Here is a 15,240-nt window from a genome sequence, read left to right as displayed (position 1 = left end):
GGGGTCCCTTTGAGAGGGGTGCGCAGGGCAGGAGGCTGGATGGGGGCAGACCCAGGTGGAAGGGCAGAGCCCAGGGGCCAGGAGGGCCAGAGGCAGACGAGGCCGCCACCAGCCCTTCCCCGGGGTCTCTGTGGAAACAGCCCTTAGCCGGGGCCTCACGAGCTGAAGTGACTCAGGAGCAGGAGAGCTGAACACAGTGAAGACGCTTGAGGCAAAGCGATGGAAGGGCGCCTCCCAGGGCGGCTGAGGGAGGGGGCTTTGCCCAGGGGGCCTTGACGGACGAGTAGGAGTTTGCCAGGACTGACATCCTGAGTTTAGAGCCAGGGCCCTGGTGGATGAGTGGCGTGCATGGCTGCAGGGCATTTGCAGGGCCTGGAAGATGCACTGGCATTCCACCCCACCCTGCAGGAAGTAAGGAGACAGGCTCCCCCCAGTAAGCCCCGGGCTGCTCCTGCATGGGCCAGGGCAGGATGGGAAAGGGGGGCCAGCCCTGGAGGATGTGGGGTCTCTGAGGGAGAGCCATGCCCAGACCCCCCAAGTGAGCTTGCAGATATCTTACAAAACCCAGAATCTAGCCCCTCACCCACCTTGCTGGGGAGACTGAGCCCCAGAGGGGTCACCTGGGAACCAGCTCAGCTGAGCTCTCCATTAGCACACATTTTGGGGAATGTTTCCAGGTCCTGCTCTGCATGAGGTGGGGTGTGGGGACTAGGGGCAGCTGTGCCTCCAGCTGCTCTCACGGGCTGGCCCCCTGGAACCCTGTCCTCCTAGTGGACCTCAGAGATCACACCCCCCAATTGGCACAGCTGTGAGCCCTGCCCCACCCCCAACACCCAGCCCCAGGTGGGGCTCCCGTCTGGCCTGGACTGCCCGGTGAGGCCTCGCAGAACGAGGGGGCCAAAGAGAGACCTCTGAGCAAGGCTGAGAGGGTGCGAGGGCCCGGGACTGTGGGGAGGGGGCACGGACTCGGACGCTAGGCAGGTGCTCAGGGCTTGTTTTATTAAGACCGTGAACGGGCAGCACACAGCATGGCTGGCAGCATAGTGGCACAAGGATAAGGCAGAGCTCAGAAGCGGCCAGTGGGGTCGGCGAGGTGCCCTGGGTAGGAAGGGTCTCTGGCGGGTGCTTGTGACCCCGCCTGTCATGTGAGCGGGGGTCAGGGGAGGCTGGGGAGGGGCCACGAGACCCCGGGCCGGCCCACAGGGGCCCATGGGGCCTTGCCCGCTGCTCCTAGCCGATGGCACTCAGTGCGTGGGCGAGGGCGTGAAGCTCATCTTGGACACCCTCCAGGGAGCGGCGGATGGCGCGGGGACTGTCCAGCACATCAATGGTCAGCGTGTACGGGTCGAACTTCACGGAGAAGGGGCGCTGGATGCGGGAGGCGTAGCTCCTGGAGAGGGGCCATCACGGACCCTCCGTCACCCTGTGGGGACTCGGGGCATTGGGGGGACAGGGAGGAGCTGGGGCAGCTTGGGGCAGGGTCTTGGCCTCCAGGACACCCTAGCCCCTCCTCATCCTCCCCAAGGCCCAGTCAGCCAGGCCTCCTCCTCCAGGAAGCCTTCCCAGACCACGGGCCCTGGAGAGCCCGTTACATCTCGATCCTCAAGCTTGTGTGTGGGAGCCAGCCCTCCCCGCCTTTCCACTCGGGGCGCACAACCCCTGGACCCGTTTCTCCTGGGATGACAGGAGATTGGCTGGAAAATCAGGCCCTTTCCCAGGTAACAGGTGGGACGCATCAGGCTCCGCCCTCTTCCCCTGGGGGGCCCTGGCCACTGCACCCTCAGCACCCAGACTTGGGAGCTCCCTGCTCCCTCCAGGCTCCTCATCCGGCCCCTCTCCTCCATCCCACCCCACGGCCCCAGCTGCTCAGAGGGCAGGAGCTGGGAAGGACCTCACACATCCTACTTATGAAGGTCAGACTCTGCCTTCTAAAGGCCTGGCCTTGACCCGGCCGTGGCCTGCCTTAGCCATGCCACCAGCCCAGCAGGTCTCCGCCTCCCCAGACTTTGCGGGGGGCAGGGGTACTGCTGTGGGAGAGGTGTTGTGACCCAGGTTTTCTCCTCTGGGAAGCGGGTTCACAGGTCCGGCCTGCCCACCGGCTCAGCCAGCCTGGGACTCATGGCAGCCGGCCCACCTGAGCTTGTCCTTGGCGTCGCTGAAGCTCTCGGACACGAAGTACACGGACTGGTACGTCTGGTCCTGGTAGGGCTGCACGGCCGCAGCATCAGGGTCGAAGGCTCGGATCTCGGGCTCCTCAGAGAGGGAGTGCTGGCAGGAAGCCACAGTGTCACAGGGTCCCTGCACCCCAGGGCCCATGGGGACTGGGACGGGTAGCCTGGCGCCACCATGGCTCTGGGTGTGGACTCACACCCTCCTCCCAGGGGGTCCTCCAAAGGCCTGGGCACAGTGTGAGTGGGGCCCAGATGAGCTTTCCCTGCCCTGTTCATGGGCGGTCCCTTGCTCCAGCCTCTGGGAGACCTGAATCTAGAAGGCACAGCCAAGGCCACCCTCCCCACTGGGACCCCAGATTCAACCCCTCCCTGCTGGGGGCTGCTGCAGAGAGGGTCTCACCAGGAGCTCCCCGTAGGAAGACAGCAGCCCGGCGCCGTAGGCCTTCAGCTCTCCGTCCTGTTTGCACAGCCCAAACTCCACCGTGAACCAGTACAGCTGTGGGGACAGCCCAGGGTCAGTGAGAGACAGCTGCCCCGGCCACCGGTGACCCCCGGGGCACCGTCCACCCAGGCAGAGTGGGCCAGGCTCCGGGAGTGGTCACAGTGTGAGGGTGACACCCCCTGGACAGCAGCGGAGACCTCAGCCCAGAAGGACCCTGGCCTGAACTCCGGGGTCCTGAGCTCGCCCCCAGGCTCCGTCCGCCATGTGTGAACCCACCGTGGACAGCTTCTCAATTTCCTCGTCCGAGGCTCCTAAGGATGCCAGGCCAATGTCCTGTGGAGGGAGGAGAAGGCTGATGGGGTGGGGGTGCTGTCAGCTGCCATTGTCTAGGCGCTGGGGGTGTCAGTAGCCCTTCAGGGGACTTGGGGGCCCTCCTGAAACAACTCTCTGCAGTTCCGCAGAAACCCAGCAGGTGGCAGCACAGGCCGCAGGACTCCACCCCAGCCTGTGCCCCTCCACGTGGCGACTTGGGCTGACGCCTGGAAAAGGAACCTTCCTTGTCATCTTGATGAGGTGGTCTTCCCAAATGGGACGAAGCCCACCCATCCCCCTATTCCCGATGATGCCGTCTCCTGATGTCTCATGGGCCCAAGCGGACACCGTCCCGCCATGGAGGGGCTCAGGCGCGGTGCTGGGGGCCGATCAGCTCGGGGGGCAGGCAACATCCCTCGCTGGCGTGTGAAGCCCCTCCAGCCCCAGGCCCGGGGCTGCAGCCCCCCAGCTGACCCCCGGCTCCTGGCCCAGGCCTTGGGGACACACCTGGGAGAACTGGGCGAAGGTGCGGTTGGCCAGCATGGGCACATGCCCCAGCAGCTCGTGGCAGCAGTCCCTGCGTTGGGGGCAGGAGAGAGGGGTGGGCTGGGGCTGGGGATCGACAGACGGCAGGCTGCCCGCACCCTCCCTCCATCCTCCCTGGGGGGCCGGGCCCTCTGCTTGTGGGTGGGCTTCCTCCTGGCCTGTGTGGTGGGCTGGGCAGTGCGGCCCACAGTGGACGGCACACTCACGGCTCTGGGGAGTGCATGGGCGAGGAGGCGTGACGGATGTACTGGGTACACTGGAACACACGGAAGGCCAGGCTGGCCAGGAAGTCCCGGGCGGACAGCAGGCCGGCCACGGGCCTCAGCTGGAAGCCTGTGCGCTCTGCAAGGGCATGGGGGGCGGTCAGGGCGCAGGGCAGGCGGGGTCAGCCGCAAGGCCGGCCATCCCCGGGCCCTCCCGTCCATCAGTCCGTCCGTGGGCCACACCCTTCAGGAAGCGGGAGACGTCCTCCAGCTGGGGGATGTTGTCCGCCCGGTAACCGCTGGAGCTCTCCAGCAGCTCAAATGCCTCTAGGTGCTCCCGGCAGGCGTGGGTGGCGTAAAGGCCTCTGAGAGTGGTGTATATCTCCTTCCTGCGGGAGGGCGGGGGCTCAGGCCGCAGCGAGTAGCCCCTGCTGGTGGCGCTCTGCTCTGCCCCTGCTGGCCCCTCGCCAGTCCCTGAAGCCCTCGGCCACTGGGAGGGGTCTTCACCTGTGCTTTGGGGGATTCCAAGGGAGCGACCGCATGGGGGCGGGCAGCCCTCCGCTCCTTGGGACAACCCACCCGTGGGCTGCCTCTCCTTCCAGGCCTACATTTGGGGTCCCCGGAAGTCCCTCCCCCGCTGTTCCTCATCTGTTCTGCTCGAGGCTACTGCCCTCGCTTCATGGGGACTCTGAGGGTCGCCCCCAGGGCCCTCCTTATCTCGGCCTCTGCCCTCCCTAGCCGCTGTCACGGGGCCTCACCAGGTGGCGATTTCCTCAGCCGTGTACTCCACACGGGGAATAGGGTCACCACTGTGGAGAGATCAGCAGCCAGTCAGGGCTCCTTGGGGACAGCGTGGGGGGCTGGACATAATGCTGGCGGGCTGTGTGGCCTCTGCAAGTGGCCTAACCATCCTACTCCTCAATTTCCTTGGCGGTGACTTGGGGACCCCGTCACACAGTGACTACAGTTACAGTGAAGGTGGTGGTACTGGTGACAAACACTTCCCTCCCCTCTGCCCCCCCCCCCGCCAGGTGTGGTGTGAGGCTATAGGACGGGGCCTGATCCCGGCCGAGGCCCCAGCGTGGTCCTTACTGCTTGTACTGGAAGGCTATCTCGGCAATCAACTTCCTGCGCTGGCGGTACACCTGGTCCGAGAAGCCCTGGCGGCAGAGGACGCACCTGTCAGGGGGCCGGCCTGCCGCTCCCTCTGTCCCTCCCTTCCCCAGCGTCCCAGATGTGGTCAGTGGTTCTGCCAGGAGCCGGACGGACACCCCGCCCAGGGTCAGCCTGGGGGTCCATGCCCACCACACCGGCCACAAGTACCGGAGGGCGCAGTTGGGGCCGGGGGAGACACCAGCTCACCGGGTGATCCAAGTCCAGGTCAGGATCAAACTTGGTGACTAGGTGATGACACTTGTCCAGCTCGGAAACTTTCCTTGGGAACCAGAGGACTTCACAGAGGACGGAAGGAAGGAGGACCTGGGTGACCATTGGCCTGTGGGTGGACCATGGCCCACCCTGGGAGTGGCCTCCCCAGACAGCCTGGGGGGCAGTGGGAGGTGGCCGGGGACTGTGACAGCCAGAGGTGGGGGTGATCCCGGAGGTACCCCAGGCCCGGACACAGATGTGGAGAGGAACAGGGGGCCAGAGCCAGCGGGGAAAGGGTGCCCCCAGCCAGACCACCTGGTCCCTTCAGGTTCCCCTGTGGGAGCCTCTGCACCCCCATGTTTCAAGGTCATGGGCCTGCTCTCAAGGACAGAGGAACAGCCTCACCCTTGTTCTCCCCGGTGCCACGCACGTCCTCTGCCACGCGGCGCACGGAGCTGAGCAGGGAGGCCAGGTCAGCACTGGGCACCTCGCAGCGCACAAAGTACTCCAGGTGGGGGCCCCCCGCCCGCGGCCTCTGGGCGGGCCGGGTCTCCAGGTGGTGGATTTGGGCTTCAAAGGTCTTAGGGAGCAAAAGCAGGGGAGAGGGACAGCGGTGGAGGGGTGAGGACGAGGGAGGGGTGAAGCAAGGGCCCTTAGGTCAGCTGGCCATGGACTTTTGCAGCCAGACACACAGACCCTTTCCCAGGCCCAGGTCAGACTCCCGCTCGAGCAGCGTGTGAGGCTGGGTATCGGGTTTTGTCTCGTTTGTCTAATAGCAGACGTCACAGCAGTCTCCTCGACCCAGTGTTTTGGGTGGTGCCGTCTGCGTGTCCCTCGGCCACATCCAGACAGTCTGACTTCCTGGCTGCTAGTCAGAAGGTCCCACCATCCCTGGTGGCCTCATCTGGGGAGGCCACCCCTGAGCTGCGGGTGCGCCCCGAATCCCACTGGGATGAGGCCAGGAGTCTCAGACCCCACCGCTAGGTGACACTGGGCACCCAGGGGGCTGGCAGGAAGGGTCGACTCCACCGCCAGCTCCCGTCACCCAGCAACGAGGACGTGTGGGTCTCCAGGGCCCTGGGGCCACACAGCCATCGCAGGAGCTTGAGGGGAGTCTGACTGTTATGTCATGTAGGCACCTGAGCTGGAGGCCAGCCTCCTGCCGGTCGGCCTGGTGCGGCCAGAGCAGCCCATGCAGGCAGCCTGCCATGTCAGCCAGCCAGAGCCCATCGGGACAGGTGGGCGTAAGGAACCCTGCCCTCAGCTGCCCTGCTGGGAGCAACGTTCACTCGCCCCACATGCAAGGCGGTGGGTGTGGGGAGCGGATAGGGGCATCAGGGGTTCCCTGAGGGCCTGAGGGGTGTGCTGAGGGGCCATGGGGGCCCCAGGGCTCCTGGGACCCCTCCCTCGTGGCTATTGGCGCTTCTGCGTGAGCCTCGCCCACACCGGCCCCCAGGTGCCCCCACTGCTGCCCTCACCTCAAATGCCTTCAGGGCACGGGACAGGGAGGCGGGCTTGGCGCCCCGCAGGGTGAAGAGCAGACTCAGCAGGGCCTTCCCGTCCCGCTCCTCACACGCCCCGGCCCCCAGGGGCTCCCCGGGCTCCGAGGAGGCTGCCGCGGCCTCCGCCTTCTCCCGCTCCTTGCGGGCATCCTCGATGAGACTCTGCCTCCGTCCAATGAAGCGCGGGGACTGTGGGCACAGGGCATCCCAGTCAGCCCAGCTCTGGGGCTCTGACCCGCCAGCCCAGCTGCCCCAGTGAGCGCCTGCTGTGTACTCTGGAGGGGCCGGCGGGCTGGGCCGGGCCTGCTGGGCAGATCCTAGGCCCAGGTCTGGCATCGTGGGGGGTGTACCCATGGCACCAAGATGCTGTCGCCTGTCGCCAGGCCTGGCCCTAAGTGGATTAGGTGACAGGAAAGGGTGACTCAGAGCTGTCCCCAGCCCCCAGATGGACGGCGGCCAGAACTTGGGGAGGGCCAGCGAGCATGGTGCCTGGCTGCCTGGCAAGGAGCTGCTCCCACCCGGGCCCCAGGGCCCCTTCCAGCCTCTCCGTACGAGTGACCTGTCCTCATGGTCTTCCTGGCCCTTCCCCACAGTGCAAGGATGTGTGGCCACACTTCCCCTCCATCTGGACACAGGCGCCCTTGTCCACAGCCTGTCCCGGAGACTGTGAGTCTCTGGGGTCAGCATGTCTGACTTCCCCCCCCCCCCACCGCTCGCCCTGCACAGAGACCCCCAGGCCTGGACAGAGGAGGAGCTGCACGTCTGGGGTATGTCCCTTGCAGCCGAACTTCCAAGGAGGTTCTAGTGCCCTCGGGTCTTGGAACATGATGGGGGCAGGTGCAGGGGAGCCCCTCTCAGAGCCCCCACCCAACCTCAGGGTGTGCACAGAGCCAGGAAGAGCCCCAGGCTGGGAGAACCCCACAGCCCCCCGAGAGGGTACCTGTGGGCTAAATTCCTGGAACTCAAACCACATTCTCATCAGAGGCCTAAAAAGAAAAGCCCACTTTAAATGTGTGGGGGGCTGATTATTCCGGGGTGTTCCTGAGGACGAACTGAAGACCCCTTTTTGGGACCGAGAAGCCTCCCCTTATTCACTGTCCTGGAGGGGCCGGCCCAGTGGGTCTGTCCAGCACACACCCCCTTCATCGCAGGGCTCCCAAGTGACAACACCTTGGTCTGCAGGCACAGGGTTGCTGAGCAGGGGCCCTGACACTCAAGACAGGGACACGCGCGGGACACGCGTGCATGGCGGGTAGATGGGCAAGGATGCGTGGGACTCGCCCCAGTGCCCAGGTCCTCTGCCTCCAGCTGGCATCTCCTAGCTGAACCAAGGCCTGCACCCCCATTTGCTCAGCACCCCCCACCATGAGCTGCTGCCAGGCCCGGGACGGTCACACACACACTGGGCCCAGAGGACCCACCCTCAGAGATTCAAACACCCAGACCCAGGGGGTTGCCCACCCAGCCGGGGCAGAGGTGCTCGCTGCCAGGACTGCACGCCAACCTGGATGCGAGGCGTCTGTGTGGACCCGGAGCCTGGCAACACCCCTTGGGCTTCGGGTCCACTCTGGCCAGCGGTCACCAGGCTGCCCTCTTACCATGATGGCCTCAGCCTGCTTGGCGTCCAGCTCCGAGACGGCCCTGCGGAAGCCCTTGGCCTGTGGCGAGGCGGCGTTGGGAGTGGGCATGACTCCGGCGAGGTCCGGGGCTGTTTTCCACAGCCCTCTGCCAGGCGGCCTCTTATAGGCTGAGCTGACGTCAGAGCCCCTCCGGGTCCCCCACCCCCCATCTCCGTCGTCGTCGCATCCCTCTCCTGCCTGCTGCCGCCTGAGGGAGGCGGGGAGGGAGATGAGGCAGAGAGGGCTCTGTCCCATTAAATCTAATTGCCTCCACTGTCGCGGGCACCCAGGCAGGGGCGGCCTGGCCCTCGGTCTGAATCATCTCAGCCCCGGTGGGCGTGCTCTGCGGAGCTGGGGACAGCTGGAGATCCCTCCGCCCCACGTCCTAAGCGGGGTGACACAGGGACGGCACTCCGCAGGCACAGGCTACACCCTGTACCTTGGAGCAGGTGCCAGAAACCAAGGAGACACCCAGGCTCCGACCGCAGGAGGCAATCTGCTATTCTAGAAGATTCTTCACCAAATTTCCCAACAGGGTCCCTCGGCGTGTTTCCGTTAGATGCCATCAGCGGAAGTGTTATCTGCCCCCACCCCAGACCCCTGTGCCCGGATTCCCAGACACATGCAGCAGGACCCAGTATATTTCAGAAGGGCCCACCCTCCAGCGTGGAGGAGGCCGAGACCCCGGGACAGGGCTGTCTCTAACAATTGTCCATCTCAGCTCTGCATGGCCCGGCTGCCCCGGGCTGCAACCCAAGCCCCTCACGGCCCACTGCTAGCCCCCAGCGTCCCCCGAAGCCCCTCTCTGACCACTTCTTCGGGGACACACCCACCCCTGAATGCCAAGGGTCCTGGGTCCCTGCTCCCCTCCTCCTCATGGGGCTCCTCTCAGGCCCCAGCCCCTGCCTCAGCTGGCCCTCGGCATGACGGGGCTTCGGGGGGACTTGAGGACAACCCACTCGGAGTTCCTCCCGAGTTCCACGCACTGTGGTATCAGCCCCCAGGAGACCAGGGGACGGGATGGCTTTGGGCAAAGGCGTGAGGGTGTTCTGGCCATGGCACCACCGGCAGCTCCAGGCCCTTCAGGGACAGGCCTCTTCTCCTGAAGAAAGGCATTCACGGAAGGGACCCTGGGCGCTGTGGGGTCAGCAGGGATGCAAGGCCGGAGCCCACCAAGTGAGTGGCTGTGTGGGGACAGGGGAGGACCTGCAGAGGGAGTCTGCCTGAGGTGCAGCCTCTGGAGACGGGCTTTCTGTGTCCAGCAGCCCAGGGGGACACACTGGACACAGCAGGCGCCAGAGCCCTGGACTCTGCCCCTCACCCCTGCAGGCCCAGCCCTGCCTGGTCACCTTGTCACTGCAGTCCCCCTCCCCCACACCTCTCAGCACCCCAGGAAACACCCAGTCTCCACCGCAGCTGCCCACCACACCCTCCCCCTTCCCCAAACGAGGTCCGACCACTTTATTCCCTTGCTCCACAGCCCTCCATGGCCCCCCATGGCTCTCCGGGAGCAGCCTGTGTGCTCAGTCCGGGTGAAGGAAACCACGTCTTCCCACGTACCCCTGCTCAGCTTCTCTACCCGACCACCCCCATTTCCTCCTCCGTGAGGTTTTGGGGCTCCTTGATACCCAGTCTGAAATCCCACTCCTCACCCCCTTTTTCTCCTGGCAAGCTCCTATACATCCCACAAAACCCAGTTCAGTGACCATCACTCTTCAAAGCCTACCCCGTCGTGCCCCTGATATGACCCTCCCCTTCCTCTGCTCTCCTCCCCCGAAAACTCCCTGAGGCAGGACCCCCACCAGCTTGGTTCACAGCTGCCTCATGGTGCCTGGTGCAGACTCTGGGCTGTCTCCTCTCTAGACTCTGGGGTCCTCGAGGAGAGGTCTCCGTGGCCTCTGCCTCCAGGGCCTGGCCCAGAGAAGGCCCCAAAGGGCACTGACAGGATCTGCCCAAAGACCCCAGCACTGAGGGTGGGGCTGGGCTCCCCGCTAGTGAGCTGACAGGGAGGCCATGGGCCCCCACTGCCCCAGGCTGCAGCTGACCCACTGGTCCCCGGGGTCCCTGGTGGCCCGGCCTCCAGGCCTGCTCTGGACAGGTGCCCTGCCCTCCCTGGACTTCCACCCGCCCCCTCCAGGGAGGACTGCTGGGGACCCTTCGTGACATGGGTCCAGCCCTGCCATGGCCTTCCCGTTTGCTCAAAGGGGGTGCAGGGCCGGGGACTGACATATCCGTTAAATGCCACAGAAGGGGGCGGGCCTCTGCTGGTGTGGATTTAACCTTTCTGCAAATGTCTCCTGCTGACACAATATTGTTTTTTAATTCCTTTTCTACCTGAACCAGAGGGGAGCTGGGTGGGAGCTAAGCTTTCTCAATTCTCTCCTGGGGCCAGGTGACCCCCAATCAGGGTCCCGGACCAGGCTGAGGGCCAGGAACCCGTGGACACTTTTTGAGGTGAGCGCTGCCCCCTCTGGCCTCCAGCCCCACACCAACCAGCCATCCATCTGTTCACGTGCCCCTCCATCTGTGCATCCTGGGGAGCCTTTTCCACACACCCCAGGTCTGGCTGACCATGCTGGGTCAGGAATTGGGCCCTCTGTGTGCACAGAAGCGCTCCCCGGTCCTCTAGCCTTGCCCCCACGTGTGCTGCACCCCTTCTCCACCTGGGAGGACCCCCAAGTCTGCCAGGCCAGCATTCTCTCCTGGCTCCCCCCTTCGTCTCCCCCTTCCTGCCTGAGGGTTCCCTCCGTCCTGGACCTCCTGGGCACCCTCAGAGCGTGCTGAGCCGCAGTGTCCGCCTCTACCGCTGGGGCATTTATGGACCCAGGGACAGCTGGGGAGACTGAGTGCGCGAGCGAGCTTCCTGGGTCATGCAGCCAGTCTCGCCCAACTCCGTGTTCTTTCAGGGGCCTGGTGGTGTCTGTGCTGGGGACTGGGAGTGGCCCAGGGCCCCAGGCAGAAAGGACAGAAAGCTAACAGGCTGATGCTGTCAGCACATCCCCCTCCGGTCTGGGCAAAGACCTCGAGATGGGGGCTGGACTGAAAGGGGTTCTTTGCAGGATGGGTAGGAGAGGCCCAGGGGTGTGGGCTTTGGGGGTGAATTAGGGGGAGGGGTCTGCTGATGGTCAGGGACGTGGGCCATGACAGAGTTCCCACAGACCTCCCCCACACCTGCTCTGGGCTGAGACTGGACCTGGCCAGCCCCCGCCTCCCTCACTGGCTCTGGCCCTCTCTGCCTGCACCCCTCCCTAGCATACACCCCCCCCCAGTCACACTGAATCATTACAGCCCTGCATACAGGGTAATTAGGAGGCGCTGAGCCCGAGTCTGTTCTCTCAACAGCCTTTTCCGCAGGAGGGCTTCCAGGGGACTTAATAGCCCGTAATGACAGTGTGCCCGCTCTTGGCATCGGGGCAGGGCGGCTGGCGTGGGGCAAGGGCGGGGCAGGCTGCATTCATTCCTGGCCTCATGGCCGCAGGGCCTGTTCTGAGTCCTTGGGGCTGCTCCCCCGGCTTTCAGCCTCACCCACTGGGGACCCCAGCCCTTTCTATCCTCCCATAACCCAGGACCACGGTGGGGGGAGGGGGCCGAGGAGGGCACTGCTTCGGGGTCCTCATCGTGTGTCTCCTCGGGGCCCCACCGTCGGGAATCAGACCGACAGTAAGGGACGCTGCTCCCCAGCAGTCTAGGTCAGAGGTCACTTCCTTGACATGAGCAGGGTGAAGGTCTTTGTCAGTTGGCATCATCTGTGTCCTGGGAAGGGCACACATCTGTCTCACACACACACACACACACACACACCCCTGACCCGGTCCACCCCACGCCTCTACTCACAGCCGCCAGAACCCGGGGCACTGAGCCTGGAGCCAGGAACCAGTGTCTCCGCTTGCCAGGAGACAAGCCTGTGTGGACACGGACACACACACTTCTGGGGATTTAAGGACACACAGAATGTCACGTTACATTGGGTCGTCCATCCCTGAGCCCATGGTTGCCGGGCGCTGCGGGGGATCGTGAGGTCTGCCCGCCAGCCCTGTGCCTCCCACCCTCACCCCTTCCTGGAGTGGCTACTTAGGCCCTGCAGAGAGCACACACCCGCCTGGGGGCCAAGGACCGAGGCTCCACCTGGGAGGCCCACCTGGTGCTCCCAGGCCTTCTCCTGTAGCCCCCAGCGTTTGAGGAGCAGAGCAGGAGTCACCCCCCTTCCCCCAAACTGGAAGAAGGCCCAAGATGCCCTGACACGCAGCTCTGCCATAGCTGAAATGTCAGAGCAATTAGCCCTAACGAGGCCATCGGATGGAGCCGAGCAGCAGGGCAGGGACGTGGGCAGAGAGTATCGACAAGTGAGACCGGGCCGCCCGCGGCATGTCGATAGGATGCACTTAGGGATAATTGGGTGTTTGGAAGCCAGACCTGCAGGAAAGAGCCTCAGTGGAGCAGGCTACATCTCCCCCACCCCCCACCTCCTCAGAGGGTGTCCCCCGCGCCACGCTTACCCGGGGCCTCCTTGCTGTCTTCACCTGACCGAATCCTGCCAGGCCCTCAGGCCTAGTGGCTGCCCCCGCCTCCTCCAGGCAGACCTCCCTCTCGCCTTCTCTCTGAGCTACCTTCCTGCCAGAGGCAAACCTTCGTGGGTGGGACCTGCCCTTGGCGGGAGGCTGGGCCCCTGACTCGGTGCTAGAGACCCGCCTTTGGGGGGCAGGGAAGGGGTACTGGCTTAGCCCTTTGTGCCCGGCTCAGGTGTTTCACCCACACAGCGGGGCACCGGCCCCACAGCCACCAGAGGTTGGTGCTCTCAGGCCTCGGAAAAGCTCTCTGCACCTTCCCCAAGGGGCTCCATCCTAGGGTCCTTTCCGTGGTGTCTGTCCAGCGCCAGGCCTGGGGCAGGCCAGGCCGGGCTCCACTGTGCAGAGATGGGAGAGACAGGACAGCAAAGCCAAGCGCATTGGTCCAGCCCCGCCCCGGAAGGAGGGAGTGTCTGAGAGATTCAAAATGACCAAGGGGAATGGGCCAGGGGGTGTCCCTTCCAGGTGAGGGGAACCAGGTGGCCAGAGGGCCCTGTAGGACTAAGCAGAGAGGGGTGGGGGGGAAGGCAGAGAAGGGGCGGGATGGAGGGTCAAGACACAGAGGCCTCAAACGCCCTGGCCAGTGAGAGGTCTCATAGCCCCTGATGACCAGCCGCTCACCTTGGGGGAAGGGCAAATGTCCCCGACCCTCAGAGCACCCCAAATCTCAAAGCGTCCCCTTGACTGCTCACATGCCTTCGGCAGGCAGAACGGCAACCTCACATCAGGCTGAGGGAGTGGGGGCTCAGGGTGGAAGAGCCCCCCCACACCTGGAGGCCCGCACCCCAGACCCGGTGATCCAGGGGCTGAAGATGCTGGAGTTGACAAGAGCATCCACGGCGGTGCCAGTGGGTTCAGGGCCCAGGACTGGGCGCTCCGCCTGTAGCTTTCCTGGTGTGTGTGTGTGTGTGTGTGTGTGTGAGTGTGTGTGTGAATATAGATGTGCGTGCAGTGTGTGAGTGCACATGCATGTGAATATGTGTCCATGTGTGAGCACATGTGTGTGTAAATGTGCGTACACACGTGTGAGTGTACGTGCATGTGTGTGGGCATGTGCACAGAAACATGTGCGCACATGTGAATGTATGTGCAAGTGTGTGTCTTATGCGTGCATGTGTGTGCCTGCAGTATGCAGTAGGGGATTAGAAGGCCTGACGGGGCCCGGTAGGCGACACACAGGGTGACCCCTGGTACAGTGCTCCTTCAGGCCCTTGCACAATGACATGGCCACGGCCGAGGGTTCCTGCCAAGTGGTTTTGATTCCTGGGGTCCCTCTGCAGACCCCCCGCCTCGACCCCAGTCCAGTGACTCAGCCTGACCGCCCCCTCCCCTGGCTCTCTCAGTGTCTGACAGATTAGCCTGGAGAAAAGCAATAAGAATGACATTCAGTTCTCATTAGTCACTCACGGCAGCTGTGTTTTGACAGCCATCAGGTCTAATTGCAAGACCAGTCCCCTCGCCACCCAGCCCAGGTGCCACGCGCCTGGGTCCCAGTCACCCGTCCCTGTGGCAGGGAGGTGCTGTGGTCCCACTGCTCTAAGCTCCCAGGGCTCTTGTCTTCACCCCGAGACCCCCTTCCCAACCTACAGGGGAGCCTGGCTTCCCGCCTCCACCATTCCCTTCATGGTGGGACTATATAGCTCTGGGATGCATTAGCAGAGGTATAGTGGCCAAAACACGGGAGGGGACAGCTCAGTGTAGGCCAGACCACACCTACTGACCATCCAGGTAGCCAGTGTGCGTTCCTTGAGGCCCCGGACTCCACGTCACCTGGCTGTCCCAGATGCCCCGCATCTCCCTGGCCCTCCTGGGGCTTTGTCCACTGGAAAAGACATGCAGGGCCAGCCGCCTCGACCCCAGGCCCGCAGGCAGCCTCCTCAGGGGATTCTGCACCTTCGCCTGCAGCCAGAACTGAGGCCCCCTGGGTCGCACCCCACCCTGTTCTTTTGTCCAGCCAGACTCACTGTCTCCCCCCCTGGGGGGAGGGCTGAGCAGTGAGGCACGGGAGCTGCCCTCAGGTCCCGCTGTGGCCCCCACGTTGGTGTCTTCAGGACAACATGGTGGTGGCAACTCTCACCCCTGCCAGAACAAGGGACCCCAGGAAGCACTCTGACCCTGCAGGGGACCAGTGACGCTGGGGGTACCGTGAGTCCATCAACGTCTCTCTTTTCCCTACATCTGAGACACACTTTGCTCCCCCTGGCTCTGTAAGCGCAGAGCTGGACGCCAGAGTGCCAGGACCCGAGTGCAACCTACAGGGAGCGGAGTGCAACCTACAGGGAGCGGCAGGCCCTGGCACTCCACGTCTAACAGCATCGCCCCTCCCTTCCCCGCCCCCTCACCCCACCCCCAGGCAGGCAGGGCCTTTGTGTACAAGTGGGGAAACTGAGGCCCAGAGAGAAAACAGATGTGCTGCCATCAGACAGTGAGAGAGGGGATTGTTGTTCCCGCCCCACCCCGACTCCAGTTCCGGCTAGCTCAGCCCCCTCCCGCGGGGCCTCCCCTGTACCCT

General features: G+C 64.4%; 1 protein-coding gene across 1 annotated transcript; it reads right to left on the bottom strand.

Moving 5' to 3' along the window:
* Positions 1-1,000: 1,000 nt before the first annotated feature.
* TH (tyrosine hydroxylase) lies at positions 1,001-8,244 on the bottom strand. The gene is made up of 13 exons (XM_019667323.1): positions 8,143-8,244; positions 6,521-6,733; positions 5,448-5,622; positions 5,037-5,125; positions 4,767-4,834; positions 4,433-4,483; positions 3,918-4,063; positions 3,678-3,813; positions 3,433-3,502; positions 2,890-2,946; positions 2,572-2,667; positions 2,135-2,268; positions 1,001-1,390 (listed from the first exon to the last, which is right to left on the bottom strand). Exons 1-13 carry the CDS (start codon positions 8,230-8,232, stop codon positions 1,231-1,233), a joined length of 1,485 nt encoding a protein of 494 aa, XP_019522868.1. The 5' UTR covers positions 8,233-8,244; the 3' UTR covers positions 1,001-1,230.
* Positions 8,245-15,240: the final 6,996 nt, after the last annotated feature.

The sequence above is a fragment of the Hipposideros armiger genome, unplaced genomic scaffold (genome assembly GCF_001890085.2).
Source record: "Hipposideros armiger isolate ML-2016 unplaced genomic scaffold, ASM189008v1 scaffold_494, whole genome shotgun sequence".
Classification (NCBI taxonomy): Eukaryota; Metazoa; Chordata; class Mammalia; order Chiroptera; family Hipposideridae; genus Hipposideros; species Hipposideros armiger.
The sequence above is the reverse complement of the archived record's forward strand: the minus strand, read 5'-3'. Positions and strand labels throughout refer to the sequence as shown.

What these genes read in the sequence shown, in the direction of transcription:
- TH (XM_019667323.1), bottom strand. Translation starts at nt 8,232, where the DNA reads ATGCCCACTCCCAACGCCGCCTCGCCACAGGCCAAGGGCTTCCGCAGG. An exon ending in GTGCCCTGAAGGCATTTGAG is followed by an intron (nt 5,623 to 6,520) that starts GTGAGGGCAGCA and finishes TTGCTCCCTAAG; the next exon opens with ACCTTTGAAGCCCAAATCCA. An exon ending in CTTCCTACGGGGAGCTCCTG is followed by an intron (nt 2,269 to 2,571) that starts GTGAGACCCTCT and finishes GCTTCCTGCCAG; the next exon opens with CACTCCCTCTCTGAGGAGCC.